The sequence below is a fragment of the Notolepis coatsorum genome (genome assembly GCF_963971535.1).
Source record: "Notolepis coatsorum genome assembly, chromosome: 12".
NCBI classification, from domain to species: domain Eukaryota; kingdom Metazoa; phylum Chordata; class Actinopteri; order Aulopiformes; family Paralepididae; genus Notolepis; species Notolepis coatsorum.
In genome coordinates, this window is record NC_140176.1 from 38,264,747 (window position 1) to 38,286,181 (window position 21,435).

Here is a 21,435-nt window from a genome sequence, read left to right on the forward strand (position 1 = left end):
ACACACACACACACACACACACACACACACACACACACACACACACACACACACACACACACACACACACACACACACACACACACACACATAGGACAAGGCAGGGATGAAATCAGTTAACTTTGTTTCCTGTATCAGCGTCACTGTGCGGTCCTATGGCGCCCTCTAATGGACATTATGTATCATTACAACCTAATTTTGCATTCTCCCCAGGATGCCTAAACTAGCACAGCACCATGCAGACAGGAACAGATTGGCAGCCCGGAGACATCTTCATTACGTCTGACTTTTAAGAAGGACAGGCTTTGTAGACAGTGGGTGAGTTGGGGAAGGTTTTGTAGACAGTGGGTGAGTTGGGGAAGGTTTTGTAGACAGTGGGTGAGTTGGGGAAGGTTTTGTAGACAGTGGGTGAGTTGGGGAAGGTTTTGTAAACAGTGTGTGAGTTGGGAAAGGTTTTGTAGACAGTGTGTGTGTGTGTGTGTGTGTGTGTGTGTGTGTGTGTGTGTGTTTTGTTTGGGTGGAGTCTGGAAGGCAGGATAATGGGACACAATTAAATTGTGTTCAGCTTATTTACTTGTATCTGAGAAAACGAATTGGCTTCCCAGCTAGCGGGGGTCTCAGAGCCCCTCCACGCAAACCCAGGGAGGCACACAGCCAAGGAGGGGAAACCTGGTTTTGTCCAAACTTCATAAATTACAACCACAATTATTGGGATTCTTCCTTTAAAATGTTCAATTTAAACTACACAGTTGTCTTCATAAGAACTGCAGTGGGCTTCTTACGTTACATTAAGGTTATATACGGAAAGATAAATAGGGTTTTGTGAGAGGCTGAGGCCATCCCATGGCGTACTGTCATTTAGCTCAATTACATATAATTCAGGCTTGGTTGCCGGGCAAACCATTTACCTTTGCAAGTGATAACTGAGGGTTAGACCGAACGCTGCTGAATTACTCTCATTTTAATTTAATATCATTGAAAAAAACAAGTTTAAATGGAGTAGGTACACTGATAATCATACAAGTATTAGATATCAGCATGAGAGCTGGTGGGGGAAACTGAGAGGAGATGAGATGGAGAGGTGAGGAGGAGAGGAGATGAGACAGAGAAGGAGCTGAGAGGATAGGAGATAAGAGAAGATAGGAGAGGAGAGGAGGGGAGAGGAAAGGAGAGAAGATGTGAGGAGAGAAGATGAGAGGAGGTGAAATGAAAGGAGATGAGGGGAGATGAAAGGAGAGAAGATGAGAGGAGAGGGGAGGAGAGGAGGTAAGACAAGAGGAGGGGAGAGGAGGGGAGAGGAGATGATGGGATAGGAGAAGAGAGGAGAGGAGAGGAGAGGAGAGGAGGGGAGAGGAGAGGAGAGGAGAGGAGGGGAGGGGAGGGGAGGGGAGGGGAGGGGAGGAGGGGAGAGGAGAAGAGATGAGACAGAGAAGGATATGAGATGAGAAGAGGGGAGAGGAGAGGAAAGGAGAGGAAATGCGTCAGAGAAGAAGATGAGAGGAGGAGAGTGGAGGAGAGGAAAGGAAGGGAGAGGAGGGGGAGAGGAAATGATGGGAGAGGTGGAGAGAGGGGAGATGGAGAAGCGAGGAGTGGGGAGAGGAGAGGAGGGGAGGGGGGATTAGAGGAAAGGAGATGAGAGGAAGAAGAGATGAGAAGGAAGGAGGGGAGAGGTGAGAAGAGGAGAGGAGGGGAGATTAGAGAAGAGGAGAGGAGATGAAGATGAGAAGGAGAGGAAGAGGAGAGGATAGGAGGCGAGATTAGACATGCATGGTAGGCAGGGACTACAGATGAAAACTAGCTCATTAGCTAATTCTGGCTAAACTGAAGATGTTGATTAATGTGCACTGTCCCTGGGTAAAAAATAAATACATAAGTTAAACTTAATCTTAGAGGAGAGGATGAGGAGATGCGAAGGAGAGGAGAGGAGAATGAGAGGAGAGGAAACGAGAGGAGAGGAAGAGGAGATGAGAAGGAGAGGAGAGGAGAGGAGAAGGAGAGGAGGGGGGATTAGAGGAAAGGAGAGGAGAGGAAGACGAGATGAGAAGGAAGGAGAGGAGAGGAGAAGGAGAGGAAAGGAGGGGGGATTAGAGGAAAGGAGAGGAGAGGAAGACGAGATGAGAAGGAAGGAGAGGAGAGGATGGGAGAGAAGAGGAGAGGAGAGGAGAGAAGAGGAGAGGAGGGGAAAGGAAAGGAAAGGAGGGGAGAGAAGAGGAGATCACCATATCAAAAGTCAATTTTAGCTAAAATATGACATTTCATAACTTTAGCTAACAGGTTAATTATCACAGTTTAGATACTAACATTAGTCTGTTACTAACCTCATCAGTAGCTCCAGTTAGTTATAAATCTAGCACAACATAAACATGCAAATAAGCTGCTGAATTAACATACACATCAAACTAAATGTACCTTGAGAACACATTAAACATTAGCTGAATAACAACACAACAACATGCCAGAGCCTCCACCACCCAGATTAATAGCCTGCTACACCGACAAGGCAGAGATGAGGGAGTGGTCTGCCCATTCAATGTGTGTTCATGCGCTAAACAGCTACATAATGACCCTTCCTTCTTTTATAGCTTCCTTGGGGGGGATGAGAAGAGAGAGGGGAGGGGAGGAGAGGGGAGGGGAGGGGAGGGGTGGGGAGGCGTGAATACTTTACCCAAGGCAGTTGTCCTTCCGTGTTCGGTTTGCGCGCCCTGATTGGCCTCTCAGCGCCCAATCGCGTTACTCCTAACAACGCTCGCTCCTAACTTTCAGAACTTCTCTCAGTTCCACAAGTCCATCACATCAGCTACCTACCTGCATCAATATACTACTAACTATCAACTAACTCGCTACCGCCGTGCATCAATATACTAACTAACTAGCACATCAATGCACTAACTACTACCACCGTGCATCAATATACTGCAGTGCTACCGCCGTGCATCAATATACTGCTACCGCCGTTTATGTCTAATAAACTAGACTAAATATAGCCTATAGAACAGATTTTTACAGCCTAACGTTAATATAGAGATGAAAACAATACGTTATTTATATTGATGTGATGTCGATTGATATGAATAGCGCGTTACGTTAATATAGAGAGATGAAAACACTACGTTATTTATATTGATGTGATGTCGATTGATATGAAAACAATACGTGGAAATGGGCGAGGACTTGGGCTGTGGAACTGAAAGCTAGGCGCAACGCGATTGGGCGCTGAGAGGCCAATCAGGGCGCGCAAACCGAACGCGGAAGGACAACTGAGATCAGATAGAGGCGAGAGGAGGGAGGAGTTTCTCGTTCTTTCATCTCTAAACATTCGAGGTGTTTGAGAGAGAGGGAGAGAGAGAGGGAGAGAGAGAGGGAGAGTGATGGGGGAGGGAGAGAGAGAGGGGGAGAGATAGAGGGAGAGAGATGAGGAGGGAGAGAGAGATGGGGAGAGAGAGGGAGAGGGAGGGAGAGAGAGATAGGGGGAATGTGAGGAACAAATTGTAAAGCACTTTGCATAAAAGCGCCATATAAATGCAGCCATTTACCATTTACATTTGAATTTAAACTAATCTAATCTAAAATGTTCACACAAGTGCCCTATTGTCTATGGATAAGTCCCAGATTTGAAATCCAGGTGACATCACACATTTGGGGGGCTTTCTCTCTGGTTTTTATGTTCTAGCTCAGGAGGTAGAGGCGCTTTGGATAAAAGCTATATAAATGCAGTCCATTTTGGTCAAAATGAAGTACATTCTATCTCTTTTGTATTGAACACATAAAGAAAAGCTGGACCCCCATAGCGCTGTTTGAAACTAGAAATGATTTGTAGTTTGCCTGTGGGGCTGAAAACACCACTCGGGTCCATTCTCCTCACTACTCACTCGGGTCACTCCTCCTACTCAATGGCTGATCAAGAGACCACTCAGCTTGAAAGGTTCCAAAGTGGTCACTCCACGTCCTCAGCATTTAGGTTCAATTGTGATTTAATTGCGCTACACGCTGCGATGCACTCCGGGATATATATTGCAGAGTGGCCGAGGGACCGATCCGCCACGGCCACGTGGTTCAGCAGGCCATGTGGTTCATAGAGCGTCCAGCAGGGCCATGTGGTTCATAGAGCGTCCAGCAGGGCCATGTGGTTCATAGAGCGTCCAGCAGGGCCATGTGGTTCATAGAGCGTCCAGCAGGGCCATGTGGTTCATAGAGCGTCCAGCAGGGCCATGTGGTTCATAGAGCGTCCAGCAGGGCCACGTGGTTCATAGAGCGTCCAGCAGGGCCATGTGGTTCATAGAGCGTCCAGCAGGGCCACGTGGTTCATAGAGCGTCCAGCAGGGCCGCGTGGTTCATAGAGCGTCCAGCAGGGCCACGTGGTTCATAGAGCGTCTGGCCTGGACCACATGGTTCATAGAGCGTCCAGCAGGGCCACGTGGTTCATAGAGCGTCTGGCCTGGACCACATGGTTCATAGAGCGTCTGGCCTGGACCACATGGTTCATAGAGCGTCTGGCCTGGACCACATGGTTCATAGAGCGTCCAGCAGGGCCACGTGGTTCATAGAGCGTCTGGCCTGGACCACATGGTTCATAGAGCGTCCAGCAGGGCCACGTGGTTCATAGAGCGTCTGACCTGGACCACATGGTTCATAGAGCGTCCAGCAGGGCCACATGGTTCATAGAGCGTCTGACCTGGACCACATGGTTCATAGAGCGTCTGGCCTGGACCACATGGTTCATAGAGCGTCTGACCTGGACCACATGGTTCATAGAGCGTCTGGCCTGGACCACATGGTTCATAGAGCGTCTGACCTGGACCACATGGTTCATAGAGCGTCTGGCCTGGACCACATGGTTCATAGAGCGTCTGGCCTGGACCACATGGTTCATAGAGCGTCCAGCAGGGCCATGTGGTTCATAGAGCGTCGACTGTAACTCAGCGTCTTTATGACTCAAGGACCCATTTTTATTTGACCACTATGAGTAGCATAGATGTTTGGCAAGGGGATTGGGTGTCTTCATAGGGGTGACAGTGGCTCAGGAGGTAGAGCGGTCGTCTGGTAGAAGGTTCCCTGTTCAAGTCCAGCTCCTCCCGGCAGCATGTCGAAGTGTCCTTGAGCAAGACACTTAACCCCCTAACTGCTCCCGATGAGCAGGTTGGCACCTTGCATGGTCACCTCCGTTGACGGTGTGTGAATGGGTATTTTCATTATCATTATTATCAATTACCTTATCATTAGGTAAGTTGTGTTTTTTTATTATTATTTTTATTATCTTTCCCCCCCTCCTTTTTTCGTTTTTCCCCCCATCCCAATGTTAGTCGTTATGCCAATTCCCAATCCCCTTCCTGGTTGTTGCGCACTCTACCCCCTACCGTCGGTCTGGGAGGGCAGAGACTATCACATGCTTCCTCCGACACATGTGTAGCCAGCCCACCGCTTCTTTTCACCTGGCAGCGCGGACTCTCACTGGGAGAGTGTAATGTGTGGAAGGATCACACTACCCCCCTTAGATCCTTTTCCTCACTGAGCAGGCGCCCCGACCGAACTGTAGGAGTCGCTGTTTACAACAACCAGGACCCAACCACCGGCTTTCCCACCCTCTAACACTGCCAATTGTGTTAGTACGACGGCCGGCCAAGCCGGAAGCAACGCAGAGAGCTGGGCCTTGCCCACTGCGCCACCCAGCCGCCTGAGGTCTGGGTTTTTTTATGTTTCTGCCCCCCCCTTTTCTGTGCCCGTTAGGGGGATTTTCAACTTCAGACCTCAGAGGGTTGAAATCAGGCTCACATGCACTTGGATGGACGGAGCTGTAGACTCTCAGAACCACCCCCTTTATATGGGCTTTCAGTGCATATCTGCATCTCGCCCACACAACTCTGTCTGTCTGTCTGTCTGTCTGTCTGTCTGTCTGTCTGTCTGTCTGTCTGTCTGTCTGTCTGTCTGTCTGTCTGTCTGTCTGTCTGTCTGTCTGTCTGTCTGTCTGTCTGTCTGTTTATCTATCTATATTTCTATCTAAAACCCATTTTCAGATTGACATGTTACAGAGAACCATGTAGCCTTTCAATTTGGTTAAAAACATGTCAGTGACCAAAATTGTATATACTTATCTGTGCATGTCTGGGTACACTTTACTCTGTGGTTAAACTGCAGATAATTATATATTCTCTCTCTCTCTCTCTCTCTCTCTCTCTCTCTCTCTCTCTCTCTCTCTCTCTCTCTCTCTCTCTCTCTCTCTCTCTCTCTCTCTCTCTCTCTCTCTTCTCTCTCTCCCTGCACCCCCCCCCTTCCCCCCCCCTCTCAAGTCCCAATTACTACACATTCACTAGTCTTCCAGCTTGTTCTGTCTGACGGCTCTTTAAACTTTAAGCACTAGCTTCAGTCTTGTCTGGAGGAGTAGCCTGGAGCAGACAGAGGAACTGTGTGGAAACCTGGGGTTGAGATATAGACTGACTTGGTAGTCGGGTCACACACACCAGAAACTGTGGCCAGCATTGCTCTCATTGACCAGAAGACACAACCGGACTGCAATCAACCTTTAGTCACTCCTCACCGTGTGTGTGTGTGTATGCAGGGCCGGACTGGGGAAATAATTCATACCGGGAGATATAGCGTGAAATATAGCCCCAATCAGGCCACTTTTTAAGCGGGGGGTCTGGGGGTCCCCCACCCGGAATTTTTTTGTTACAAAGACAGCATTCTGGTGAATTTTTGTGCATGTGAATCACAAACTAATGAGCCAACAATTGCTTAGTACAATGTGCTCTTATGAACCTCAAATAAAACTGTTGTGGCACTAGCAACGCTACTCTCTCCACCTTCAAAAAGAAAAAAGCAAGCGCACAACATATTTTTCTATTTACTATTATAATACAGTTAACCACTCTCTCCACCTATTCAAACAGAGCAAGAGCACAATACCATATTCACTTTACTGATGCACTACCCATCAACAGTTAAAATAGCCCTTACACAAACATTAAATAACAGACCTTTCATTACAATACTATAATAACAGTAGCCACTGCCAGAATAGTGACACATGTATTGCGTGTGGTGAGCACACGCATGCATGCACAACGAAGACAGAAGATTGCGTTGTCTCAATCATTTTAACTATAAAATTAGCTCAAAGTATGAGCTCACTGACTGAAATTTCCAACAAAAAGCATCAATTGTCAAATAATATTGATCACATTAACTAGACTAGATGTTTTTGAGAGAAAGGGAACAACAACTTAACCCTTGTGTCTGATCAGATTCTTATTTTTTTTGATAACTTTGCAGTGATTATGTTTGTAGCCAATGTGGCAAAGGTATATAATCTTTGAATTATCTTGGAATTATTTTGACTTTCTCTTTATCTGCCATTGCATTCGCCGCCTCCGCTGTCAATCAGCTGTATCGCCTGGTCCCGCCTCCACCAATCACAAGCGGCAGCACGGCTCCATTTCTGTGTGTGATCCGCGTGAGGGAGAGTGAGAGATAGTTCTCCAACTCTGTCGCAGACAGTGAAATCCTGGTTGTTCCCCACCCACCTAGGTTATCTAACTATCGCGCTGCCGCCACAACTAGAAACAATGGCCTGGCAAAAAAAAAAAAAAAAAAAAAAAAAAAAATTATATAATATATATATTTTTTTAAATCTGTGCAGGCCAGGCCACCGGGAGAACTGGAGACTACAGTAGTAACATCAAGGTGTGTGTTAGGAGCTGGAGACTACAGTAGTGACATCAAGGTGTGTGTTAGGAGCTGGAGACTACAGTAGTGACATCAAGGTGTGTGTTAGGGGCTGGAGACTACAGTAGTAACATCAAGGTGTGTGTTAGGAACTGGAGACTACAGTAGTAACATCAAGGTGTGTGTTAGGAACTGGAGACTACAGTAGTGACATCAAGGTGTGTGTTAGGAACTGGAGACTACAGTAGTAACATCAAGGTGTGTGTTAGGAACTGGAGACTACAGTAGTGACATCAAGGTGTGTGTTAGGAACTGGAGACTACAGTATTGACATCAAGGTGTGTTAGGAGCTGGAGACTACAGTAGTGACTAGGGATGGGTACCGAATTCGGTACTTTTGAGGCACCGAACCGAAACACGTCGGTACTACCGAGTATCGAATCAAGTGAGAAACCAATTTTTTTTATTTATTTTTTTTTCGTGTCAACGTTCACACGCACAATATATGCTTACCTAGGATTTGACTTGATTCAACAACAAAGCAGTCGGAGCAATGACAAGCCGAAAACTGTCGAAATTGTAGTTATTTGAAGTTTGGATTTATTTTTTTCGACTGCGAATTAAATTTCTTGAGACTAAAGTACCGGTATCGGTTCAAATATGAAAGGTACCCATCCCTAGTAGTGACATCAAGGTGTGTGTTAGGAGCTGGAGACTATAGTAGGAAATATGTGTAGGGGGTTATGGTTATGGTTATGGTAAGGTTATGGGTAGGCATGTAGTCATTAACTCTTTCTGTGCCAAAAACGTAATATCTTGTGTTTCGCCGCCAACGCTTGAGTGCCAAAAACGTAATATCTTGTTTTTCGACCCTTTGATATTTTTCCTTTGATCCCCGTTCTAAACACTCAGCCGGAGCTGCCTAGGTCTCCCTGGCACATCTGCCTACATCGGAATTGCAATGACGATGGAATCTCGCCAGGTGGCAGTATCGCCTGCCTTTTGAACTGGGGATATCACTTGTCTTCCAGTACCTTCCATGCCCAATATACACGAGTAACTGCGATCACCATGGGATCGACTGGGATTTATTCATTTTGGAGTACTTTCTTACTGAGGTAAGGTCTATCTTAGGTAACCTGCTGGTATTCTTTTAACGTAAAACATGCTTCTGTACCGATCACAGTGTCGTATTTTACCGGACCTAAAACATGCTTTTGGTAACGATCGCAGTTTCTAGTTAAAACGACCCCCTTGATGTATTTGGGGTTTTCAGGCGAGCAACCAGAACAATTTGGGCATAATGCATATAACGCGTCATATCTTGCAATCTATGAAAAAAGACTGGATTATTTAGGAAAGGGGCAATGTTTAGCGTGTAATAGCGCACAAACTACAGTATGTAGAAATGAACTGGTTAGTCACTCTTGGACTATAAACAATGCCTGTCAAATGAGCTACTATTGTCACCATAGCTATAATACAGAACACACGATGGGTCCGTAAACATTGCGAAAATGGTCAATAACGCTGGCGCCATTGAGTAAAGATGGGAAAAGCGCGTGGCAGTCAATGAGTTAAGGTTAAGGTTAAGGTTAAGGTAAGGGTTAGGGCCTTCGTACATCTGTCCCAAACTTGTTTGTAGGGCGACGCAGCACCACACGCTCTGTGATTGGCCCACTTGTCCTGAGTCAAGCATTTCCGTGTTTACCTCACTCTCGTGTGGAGGAGGGATTAGCAAGAAGGTCACATGGAACTATAAATGAACTATAAATGAACTATAAATGAACTATAAAGGAATTATAAATGAACTATAAATGAACTATAAGGCTAACCGCAGTAACTCAAAAAAAGTCAAAATTTTGTTATGAGTGAAATTGAACTTGTCAATAAATGTTTTATCTTGTGACCAAGTTTCAGATGTTAATGTCGCTCAGTTTTGGAGATATGGGGTTTTAAAAACTGCAGTAACTACAAAATCACACTCAAAACCCAGGCAGACCGCAGTAACTTCCAAACTGAGAAAAATGGCTTTAAAGTTTTTTGACTTGCCATCCAAAATGTGTTATAGGTAGATAGATGATAGTACCCAGATTTATCATGTATTAATGAAGTAATCTTTAGGCATACAAAAATATGACGTAATTATTTTAATTAACCCCAAAAAACTGCACTCTGCTGCACGATTTCCTTAAATAACAATGTTGTTTTCCCTCCTAGCCATTTTGAAAATGAAATTTAACACCTGAATATATTGGAATGATGATGATCCAATTAAAATGGCTAGGTTAAGTTATGAAAGCTGGAGGGAAAACAACATCTTTCCTGTGACAAAATGGCATCCAATGTAATAAAAAAAGTCAACCAACGAACTAGATTCTTGTACCGGATCTCCTCTCTGGTAAACAAGAATACCCTGAAGACTCTGGCAGGAGCACTCATTCAAGGGTACTATGACTATGCGTGCACCTCATGGTACCAAAGCACCTCAAAGGCGCTTAAAACAAAATTACAAACATCACAAAACAAACTGGTCAGACTACTACTTGACCTGAACCCCAGAACCCACCTCACCCCTGCCCACTTTGCCAACCTAGGATGGCTTAGAGTAGACGACAGAGTACAGCAACTTGCAATGGGCCTGGTCTACAAGATACACTATACGACCGGGGTGCCCATGTACATGTCAAAATACTTCCCAAAGGTCAGTGAATACCACAACCACTACACCAGAGGAAGCTCAACAAATCATGTTAAACCCAGATTCGGCTCAAACAAGGGACTAAACACGTTTCGCAATTATGCCACAACAATGTGGAACGCCCTACCCAAAGCTGTAAAGGAATGTGAATCCCTGCCCACATTCAAAACCGCCCTTAAAGAGCACCTACGGGAGGCTGCAATTCGAAACTGGCCACCGTAAATGCCCAAAACCCCCACCACCTCCTAATAGACAGTCTCCTCCCCACCGCATGTATATATTCCCTCCCCGCCGTATGTATATTTCCCTCCCACCCACCCACCCCCTCCTAATGTACAGTCCCCTCCCCATCATATGTATATACTCTGTCAGGATCTAGGGGTAACAGTACTGTATATTTGAATACCGCCTATGTCACAAATGTATCAGTACTAAATACCTATATGTCCCTATGCCATAAATGTCATGTATGTTGTGTATGTCATAAATGTCTATATGAATTGAAAATGGGGGACCCTGATGGAAACAAGACAAACGTCTTTCTCAGGTCTGCATCCCCTTAACAATTGTATGTATTGAGCCGTACTGTATTGTACCCATTCTGCAATCTGTTAAATAAAGTTTTCATTCATTCATTCATTCATTGTATTTGAAGTTACTGCACTTTGCCTGTACATTACCTGTATAATTATTTAAGGAAATCGTGCAACAGAGTGCAGTATCTGCTTTTTTGGGGTTAATTAAAATAATTACGTCATATTTTTGTATGCCTAAAGATTACTTCATTAATACATGTTAAATCTGGGTACTATCATCTATCTACCTATAACACATTTTGGATGGCAAGTCAAAAAACTTTAAAGCCATTTTTCTCAGTTTCACTGTTTGGAAGTTACTGCGGTCTGCCTTGACAGGGCAGTATAAATTAACAATAAAGGAACTATAAATGAACTATAAATGAACTATAAAGGAACTATAAATGAACTATAAATGAACTATAAATGAACTATAAATGCTCAAACCCCCACAAACGCTGCTGATAAAGATCCTATAAAGATCTAATTTGCACCTTTAGGAGTTAGAAAGTCCATATCCCCACAATGCATGAAACAGGGCTGTGTGGACTTGGATGTGTGTGTCTGTGTGTGTGAGTGTGTGTGTGTGTGTGTGTGTGTGTGTGTGTGTGTGTGTGTGTGTGTGTGTGTGTGTGTGTGTGTGTGTGTGTGTGTGTGTGTGTGTGTGTGTGTGTGTGTGTGTGTGTGTGTGTACGTGAACATTTCTGTGTGTATCTATTTGTGTAAGTGAGTGTGTATGTCTGTCTGTGTGTGAGAGAGAGAGTGAGAGAGAGAGAGTGAGAGAGATTAGAGAGGAGTGAATGAGTCTCTCCCATTACTGCCAGTGAGAAGGATGTCTTGGGGACATGATGGAGAGATGAGAGGCTTTCTGATTGGATATCTGAGTTTAATTCAGTTCTTATTATGCTTTATTCCCATAGTGGGAGATTAGAGAGATGAGATTTGTGGATGGGGGCATTGCGGTGTGTGTGTATGTGTGTGTGTGACAGAGAGAGAGAGAGAGAGAGAGAGAGAGAGAGAGAGAGAGAGAGAGAGAGAGAGAGATACAGAGAAAGTGCATTTGTGAGAGAGTGTGTGTGTGAGAGAGAGAGAGAAAAAGAGAGAGAGGGATGAAGAGAGACAAAGAAAGACAGAGAGAGATAGAGAGAGAGAGCAGATGAGAGGGGGGATGAGAAGGAGAGAGAGAGAAAGTGAGTTGATACTGACGTCTTCTTTGTTGTAACTCTGAAAAGAACGATTGCCTAAATTAAAACATGTTCTTGTTGAGATGTTGGAAGTGGAAAATGACATATAGTAAAAAACGAGAGTATTTATTAAACATTAATACCTGTGGAGGTCAGTAGAGACATGAAGCATATACCTCTGAAATGCAGTATTTCATGATGATTAATAGATTTGAACTGGCGTTCACATTTTCCACTGCCTAGTGCTTTTTGGATCAGATAGGCTTCTTAAAAATCCTGTCCACTCAAAAACATGTTGGTTTTTTCCCCCCCGGTTAACTCCTCTTCGAGGCATGACTTTGACTACAGATGATTTCACTGGGGTGCCATTGCTATGCAACCGTTTGGACCCACATTCCAGTTATTGCAAACAATGCAGCAGGAAGTCAATGTGAGTCATTTTACAACGTTCTCATTATCACTGTGAGACACTCCACCAGAATGTGAGCTCTCTCCTTGCTGCTGAGGCAGCGGTTACACCTTTCGTATCATCTTCGTATTGTTTTCATATGCGTATCGCCGCGACGTCGTGCGCCTCGAGTCACACTTTCGTTTTTTTTTTTTCGTTTTTGTCACCCGAGCACACTGATGTAGTACACTGCCAAAGCAGTAGGTGGCAGTAGGTGGCAAACATGAAGGCAATTTCAACCAATCAGAACGAATGTGCCAATACACTTCCTGGAAGCTCCAGCAAAGAAAATGTCAATAAGGCAGGCGCCTATGCCGCGCCACCATCTTGCCTATTTACTCAATGCAGCAATTCTTTTTCAGCAAAGCCTAATAAAAGTGCAATAAACAAAACGGATACATTCACTGTGTGTTCTGCCTGTCATTTGTTGATGAAACAAAACTAACATCAACACAAGTGACCACCAAGAGCGGATAGTTTAGTCTAAAAAACGATCGGTAGCATTGTTAGCTGCATGCTAACGTCAATGGAGTATGCCATTATAACAATATAGCATTGTGGCTAGAAGCTAACGTTAGCTCACGCTACTTAGCCAGCACCAAAACTGATGATATCGCGAGCTATCAGTAGTTAGATAACATTAGAGACAACGCTGTGTGTATTAAACAAAGGTGAATAGATGACTGGGCCATTTGTTTAATGCTTGTTAAGTTGAAAGAGGAGCTCTGAGCTAACATGGTCTGAATCCTGATAGCTCACGTTAGCCAGCTGCTCATGCAATCGGTAATGCTAGCAGAATGAATGGATGTAAACTTTATTTAACATATTGCATATGGGTACAATACGGCTCAATACAAACAATTGTTAAGGGAATGCAGACTGTTGTAGCTTGGACTGGGGTCCTTATAACAATAACTTGACAACACATGGTAGCTGAAGCTATTTGGGACACGGAGCTACTGTATGTCCCAAACACACACACTGTTGTCACCGGAAGGGCACGCGATGGTATCTACTGCGCATGGGCGTTTTCGCAACAACGGCTAGCGTGCTGACTACACGCTGTTGTTGATTCGTTTTTTTTGCGTATCTCCAAACGCAAACACAATTTTGCGTTTCAGCCGTATCCACAAAAAACCGCCAAAAAACGCATTTCTGTGTAATAGGGACATCAAACGTCGTCAAAAACGTATATAAAAAAACGCCAGGAATACACTAGTCTAACCATGGCCTGAGTCTAACGCCGCTTTTCCACTGCATGGTCATGGTACCTACTAGACTCTACTCGCTTTTGGTACCTGATACTTTGTTCGTTTTCCACGGCAGGTAATACAGTCAGTGTAGCTGGTCGTCATAGCGAGGGCGCGTGACTTCATCTTCAACGCAACACACGCACACATATCGAAGCTAGCTAGGAAATCAGTGCCTTATTAGCTAATGCACGCTAGCCGCAATGCTAACGGTTAGAATGGGAAATCCCAGTCACATAAGCTAACAAAATTTGCGATCTTTTTGTGAGACTAAACTCTTTGTTCTTGGTGGTAAATTGTGTTGCTGTTGGTTTTGTTTCATCAATAAATATGGCAGAATACACTGTGAATGTATCTTTTTTTGTTTATTGCACTTTGTTCTAGCTGCAAACAAATAATGAATGCTAATGTTTAGTAGTCGCGGGGCTATTTAAAGATGGCTTGTGTTTTGTGCAAGACGTCCCCTGTGTAGCGCAATGATAACATAGTGACGATTTTCTCTTCTGACCAATCAGTGATCTGCACATCATACTTTTTGGTATCGCTTCTACCCGCTTGGAACCGCAGGTGCTAAAAAAAGTACTCGGTACCAGGTTTTGGCAATGGAAAATTGAAAAGGCAGAGTAGAGTAGAGTCGAGTCAAGTAGGTACCATGTAGTGTAAAAGCGCCTCAGATCAGTATGGAAAAGTATCTCAGACCAGAAGGAAGTCTGGTTCTGGTTCTGAGGAGTTTTGGATCCATCTCTGACAGGAAGTTGCTACACGTTAAGTAAAAGCACTCTCACACACAGGCGCATGTATGCACACACGCACGCAAACACACACACACACACACACACACACAGAAGAAACACAAATGCATGGATGTCCCCACACAGTAATACGCATTATACAACGGCATGCAAATTTCTCGATTCTGATTGGCTGAAACAGTCCATTTACACGTATGTATTGCGATCAGTCCACGCTTGCTGGCCCAGGACCCGCCCACAACCGAATCACATCACATCAATCCGCCGGATCACAAGAAGGTGGACAATAATCTTTACAAATGGATATGTTGATAGCGACTAAATGACTAAATATCAAGCGATTCTGTCACAGCGAATGTCTTAGTCGTTTAAACAATGTTGGATGATGTAATTGATGGGTCTTGAATCATTCTGTAACAAAAGAAAAATCGCGGATTGATTGATTGATTAATTTTTTTTTTTTTCAATTTTTTTTTCCTTTCGACCATCAGCGCTCGCTCTAGTCTCCACCCACCGCCACCCCCCCCCCCCCCCACACACACACACACACACACACGCACACACACACACACACACGCACACACACTCACACACACACTCTGCCTGCAACGCGGGGGATAGTCAGACTGAGAGAGAGCTGGGTGCTGCGCTGTTCTAAGTGAGCATGGCCTATTGAGTTGATTGATTGATTGATTGCTAATTTTATTACTGTACGCTTGGTTTCCAACTGGTTAAGTTTAGGCCCTCTACAGTAGGTTTAAAAAAATAAATAAAAGAATAGGGCGAAGAAAACGTTTTTTTTCCTATAGGGCAAAGAAAACTTTTTAATTTGTTTTACCTACTTTCTATAGAAGCATCTAAGAATGAAGTTCTATGGAAAGTAGGTCTGCATCCCCTTAACAATTGTGTGTATTGAGCCGTACTGTATTGTACCCATTCTGCATCTGGTAATAACATTTTCAATCAATCATTCCAATAATACACAGTTGGATGTGTTAGTTGGTTGGATGCACTTCAAGCTGCTTCCACATGAGGCAACTTCTCTCAATCATTCCAATAATACACAGTTGGATGTGTTAGTTGGTTGGATGCACTTCCGATCTGCTTCCACATGGAGGCAAATTGTCTTTTTTGTAGTTGTGGGAACTACTTTTTCTGGCGGATGGTTTTTTCAATACATCTTCGATTAGTGTGTGTTTATTGTATAGAAATAAGGTTGGATGAATGTGGCAGTTGTATAAAAGCTTTACACCACTTGCAGTCGTGATTTGTGAACAATAAACCATGCCTAGGGGGGTCTAACGACCCTCGGCTTCGCCTCGGGCCTAACGACCACCCCTAGGCATGGTTTATTGTTCACAAACCACTCCTGCGCGTGATGTAACACTATAACAATACCCACATAAACACACAAACACAGATAGTAGACACACACACACACACACACAGACAAAAACAGAAATACATGCACACACACACACACAGACACACACAGACAAAAACAGAAATACATGCACACACACACACAGACACACACAGACAAAAACAGAAATACATGCACACACACACACACACACACACACACACACACACACACACACACACACACACACACACACACACACACACACACACACACACACACACACACACACACACACACACACACACACACACACACACACACACACACACACACACACACACACACACACACACACACACACACACACACACACACACACACACACACACAAAACAGAAATACATGCACACACACACACACACACACACAGACACACACAGACAAAACAGAAATACATGCACACACACACACACACACACACACACAGACAAAAACAGAAATACATGCACACACACACACACACACAGACAAAAACAGAAATACATGCACACACACACACAGACACACACAGACAAAAACAGAAATACATGCACACACACACACAGACACACACAGACAAAAACAGAAATACATGCACACACACACACACACACACACAGACACAGACAAAAACAGAAATACACGCACACACACACACAAATACATGCACACACACACACACACACACAGACAGACAAAAACAGAAATACATGCACACACACACACACACACAGACACACACAGACAAAAACAGAAATACACGCACACACACAAATACACACAGACAGACAGACAGACAGACAGACAGACAGACAGACAGACAGACAGACAGACAGACAGACAGACAGACAGACAGACAGACAGACAGACAGACAGACAGACAGACAGACAGACAGACAGACAGACAGACAGACAGACAGACAGACATATAGACAGGCAGACAGACAGGCAGACGCACGCGCACGCACACACACACACACACACACACACACACACACACACACACACACACACACACACACACACACACACACACACACACACACACACACACACACACACACACACACACACACACACACACACACACACACACACACACACACACACACACACACAGACAGATCGATGCAGACTCTCTGTTCCTAAGCTGTCTGCTGGAGGTGAATTAGTACCAGCAGACAGTGGACAGTTTTATCTCACATCACACAGAAGACCAGGACTTAGTTAACCCCCTCGAGGAGCACAAACAGTCTCTCTCGCCGTCCTGAAGCTTAACTAATGAAGGTGGAACATTAGGAAGAAGTACCGCTCCCCTGAGCCATGGTGTGAGCGAGGTGACTTTAACTTGACGACTCGCCGTCATTTCCTGTTGTGTATCAAGGAATCTATAACAGAAGGAAGGGTCATCACGTCACATGCAGCGCGAGAACGCACGTCGGTGCCAAGTGTGGAAACGTTGAGTTCGACCGACACTGATTGAATGGGATCAGCCGTCTCCTCGTTTATGACATAATTTAAACAGGTTATTACCTCCGATGTCAGAATCATCAGCAATGTGTTGCCTTGTTAACTAGCTAACGTTTGATATATATTCATTGATGTATATTTCCTCAGATAGCTGGTATATTTAGAATTTTAATATAGGCTTCAATAGAACTGACACCGAAGTCTGACACCAAGCAGAGCGCGTGATGACCCTTCCTTCTTTTATAGTTTCCTGTCATGTATGCATTTCATAAGATGCAGGCATTGATATGCATGTGGTATCTGTGTGTGCGTGTCTCTTGTGTGTGCTTGTGTGTGTGTATACGTGTGTACTTGTGTGTGTGTGTATACGTGTCCTTGTGTGTGTGTGTGTCTATATATGTGTGTGTGTGTGTGTGGGTGTGTGTGTGTCTATATATGTGTGTGTGTGCGTGTGTGTGTGTATGTGTGTGTGTGTGTATATATGTCTGTGTGTGTGTATGTGTGTGTGTATATGTGTGTGTGTGTACCTGGATGGTGATAGTCCTGTTGACTCTGGACATGTTGATGCTGTGAGGCTGTCCGTTGGCCAGGTTACGCTGATCCACGTCGATGGAGAAAGGTTCCTTCAGACCCCCCAGGTTGTACCGCACCTGCAACGTACCTGAAGACAGAGGGGCTGAGGGTCAACATCTGTGTGTGTGTGTGTGTGTATGTGTGTGTGTCTGTTTGTCTGTCTGTCTGTCTGTCTGTCTGTCTGTCTGTCTGTCTGTCTGTCTGTCTGTCTGTCTGTCTGTCTGTCTGTCTGTAGGACATGGTCATACAGGGAGAAAAACAGTCCAAACTACTTCTTTCAGTGTCAATACATACCCTGATACCGTAGTCAATTTGAACGTCTTTATTTGCCAAGTACATCTTCTTTGCATATAACAGGAATTTGGCCTCTGCATTTAACCCATCCTAACTATTGTAGGAGCAGTGGGCGTCCATAGTATGGCGCCTGGGGAACCAACTGATGCCAGTGTCCTGGTCGAGGGTGATGACAGGGAGTCCGTTCCCAGCATGTTTGTGCTGTGGGAGGACGCCCATGTGGCTCAGGAGGTAGAATCGGAAGAGCAAGCCACTTAACCTCTAACTGCTCCCGATGAGCACCTTGCATGGTCGCCGCCGCCATCGGTGTGTGAATGCGTGAGTGAATGGGTGAATGTGAGGAACAAAATTGTAAAGTGCTTTGGATAAAAGCACTATATAAATGCACCATTTACCATTTATATGCAGGTGTTGAGAATAAATAATGCATCACATGTATGGATATGTACAGATATATATATATATAATAAAAAGGAGTATAATTATGCAGGTATGTACAGACAGATGTGGATAGATATACAGTAAGAATAAATTATGTATGTATGTATGTATGTATGTATGTATGTATGTATGTATGTATGTATGTATGTATGTATGTATGTATGTATGTATGTATGTATGTATGTATGTATGTATGTATGTATGCATGCATGTATGTATGTATGTATGTATGTATGTATGTATGTATGTATGTATGTATGTATGTATGTATGGTATATACAGCATTATTGTACATCATACAGAGTTCTATAGGTTATATGCAGGTGAATAATGCATCACATGTGAAGACGTACCGTTGTGCCTCAGCAGCACAGCTAGGTAGTCCTGGGTCCTGGAGCTGACGTACATCAGGATAGCTGGTGCGTTGGACGTGCTGAAGCTGAAGGCCACTTCCTCTCTAGTCAGATGCACTTCCTGTGGGGTCAGAGGTTGCGCCAGGAGCCTCCCGTCCCGGTTGGCGGCAACGGCCTCAGGCAAGAAGTTATACTTGACCAGAGTGCCCGGTTCAAAGAACCCACCGACGTCTGAGGACACACACACACACACACACACACACACACACACACACACACACACACACACACACACACACACACACACACACGCACACACACACACACACACACACACACACACACACACACACACACACACACACACACGCGCACATGCACACGCACACACACATTAACATTAAGTTTAGTAATTCAGCTGACCCTTTTATCCAAAGCTACTTAGTTCTGTCAGCAGGAAGGGTATATATAGCACCTTTCATACATGGATTGCAGCTCAAATTGCTTCACAGCAAATAGCATAAAATGAACATAGGCATAAAACTTGCATACCGTTGACAGAGTAAAAGCAATGCATAAAGTGCAGACATAAAAATTGGTATAAAAGACAATAAAAGTAGTGCAATGCATGAAGTGCAGACATAAGAATAAGTATAAAAGACAATAAAAGGAGTGCAATGCATAAAGCACAGACATAAGAATAGGTATAAAAGACAATAAAAGTAGTGCAATGTAAAAAGTGCAGACATAAGAATAGGCATACAATAAGTACAATAAGTACAGTGTTGCTCGAAAGCAGAAGCCGTAGCGAGCCCCCCACGCAAGGAATCCCCAAAATGCCAGCGAACCGAGGGAGCCCAACGATAAAAACCAACTAAAATCCATCAAAGCACAAGCAAGAGACCAGCACCAAACTCCAGGAATGGTCCGGGAAAGGCCCAGCCAAAGACATAGGCGCCATAGGCTCCAACCAAACTTGAACTTGAGTGCTACTGCTGCTACAGTCTTGAGTGCATAGTAGTATAGACATACTAGCATAGTAGGTAGTAATATAGGCATGGAAGATTATTTAGTAGCAAAGCGCTATACTAGTACGAAGGTTAGAGGTTAGACACACGCGTGCACACACACACACGTGCGCACACAAATGCACACAAACACACACAAACGTCAGTTTGCAATTAGGTGCTGACGTTTCAGACAGGTCATAACTCCATAACATCATAACTCGTGGTGCCCTGAAGAGGGCGCTATAACTCTGAAACGCATATTAAAACGCATCAACAGGATGGAGCCTGAACCTTATTAGCTGCAGCTCAGTCCACGAGCCGTGGAAGAACTGCCCGCTTCCCTGGGCTCTGCATGACACATTAACCAGCGTCAAGTGGAAAATAAACCACGCGCCACCGCCGCCACACAGCCGCGGGCCAAACGCTAACACTAACTCACCCGTGGCCCAGACGCCAACGCGCATACACATAAACTGCTGGGGGAGGGCATGATGGAGTGGGTGTTAAATTGCGACGTGCCGGCATCTGAAATAAAACAATACATTGTTTACCAGCGCATTAGCAAGCCTAATAACATATTCCAGCCATTCCAAAAGGCTTATTGATTCTCCTAATCGACTTCTGAGAGGGAGAGAGCGTGTTCCAAGAGCTTGGAGTGTGTGTGTGTGTGTGTGTGTGTGTGTGTGTGTGTGTGTGTGTGTGTGTGTGTGTGTGTGTGTGTGTGTGTGTGTGTGTGTGTCAGAATCAAACGCAAAGGAGATAACAGGCACATTACGAAATTAAAGGGAATGGACTAGGGGAAATCATGTATTGGATTGTGTGTGTAAGTAAGTAAGTAAGTGTGTGTGTGTGTGTGTGTGTGTGTGTGTGTGTGTGTGTATGTATGTGTGTGGTGTTCTGTCCACTGTCTTCTTTTTTCTTAGTTTTATGCTTGTCTGTTTGTCTCATTAGCTAATGCCCTTAGTTTAAAGACACTTTCAGTTCTAGAAAAACGCTATACTATATATTTTTTTTTAATTATTATTATTATTATTATTATTATTATTATTATTATTATTATTATTATTATTATTATCATTATCATTATTATTATTATTATTATTATTATTATTATTATTATTATTATTATTATTATTATTATTATTATTATTATTATTATTATTATTATTATTATTATTATTATTATTATTATTACCTCAAATAATCACCACTAATATAACCAGAAAAAATATTCGGAATAGTAATATTCTGTTAAATATTTCCTTAAAAATACCATATTTTCCATCATTATTATAAGTTCCATCAATTTGATACAATTGA

At 44.0% G+C, this 21,435-nt stretch overlaps 1 protein-coding gene across 1 annotated transcript in view; it reads right to left on the bottom strand.

Moving 5' to 3' along the window:
* The window catches only part of cntnap2a (contactin associated protein 2a), a gene marked incomplete at both ends in the record, with an annotated part of 675,314 nt that overhangs the window by 75,531 nt on the left and 578,348 nt on the right, over positions 1-21,435 (bottom strand). The window contains 2 exon segments of the mRNA XM_084325811.1: positions 17,972-18,105; positions 19,106-19,336. Coding sequence (XP_084181937.1) covers positions 17,972-18,105; positions 19,106-19,336 — 365 coding nt within the window.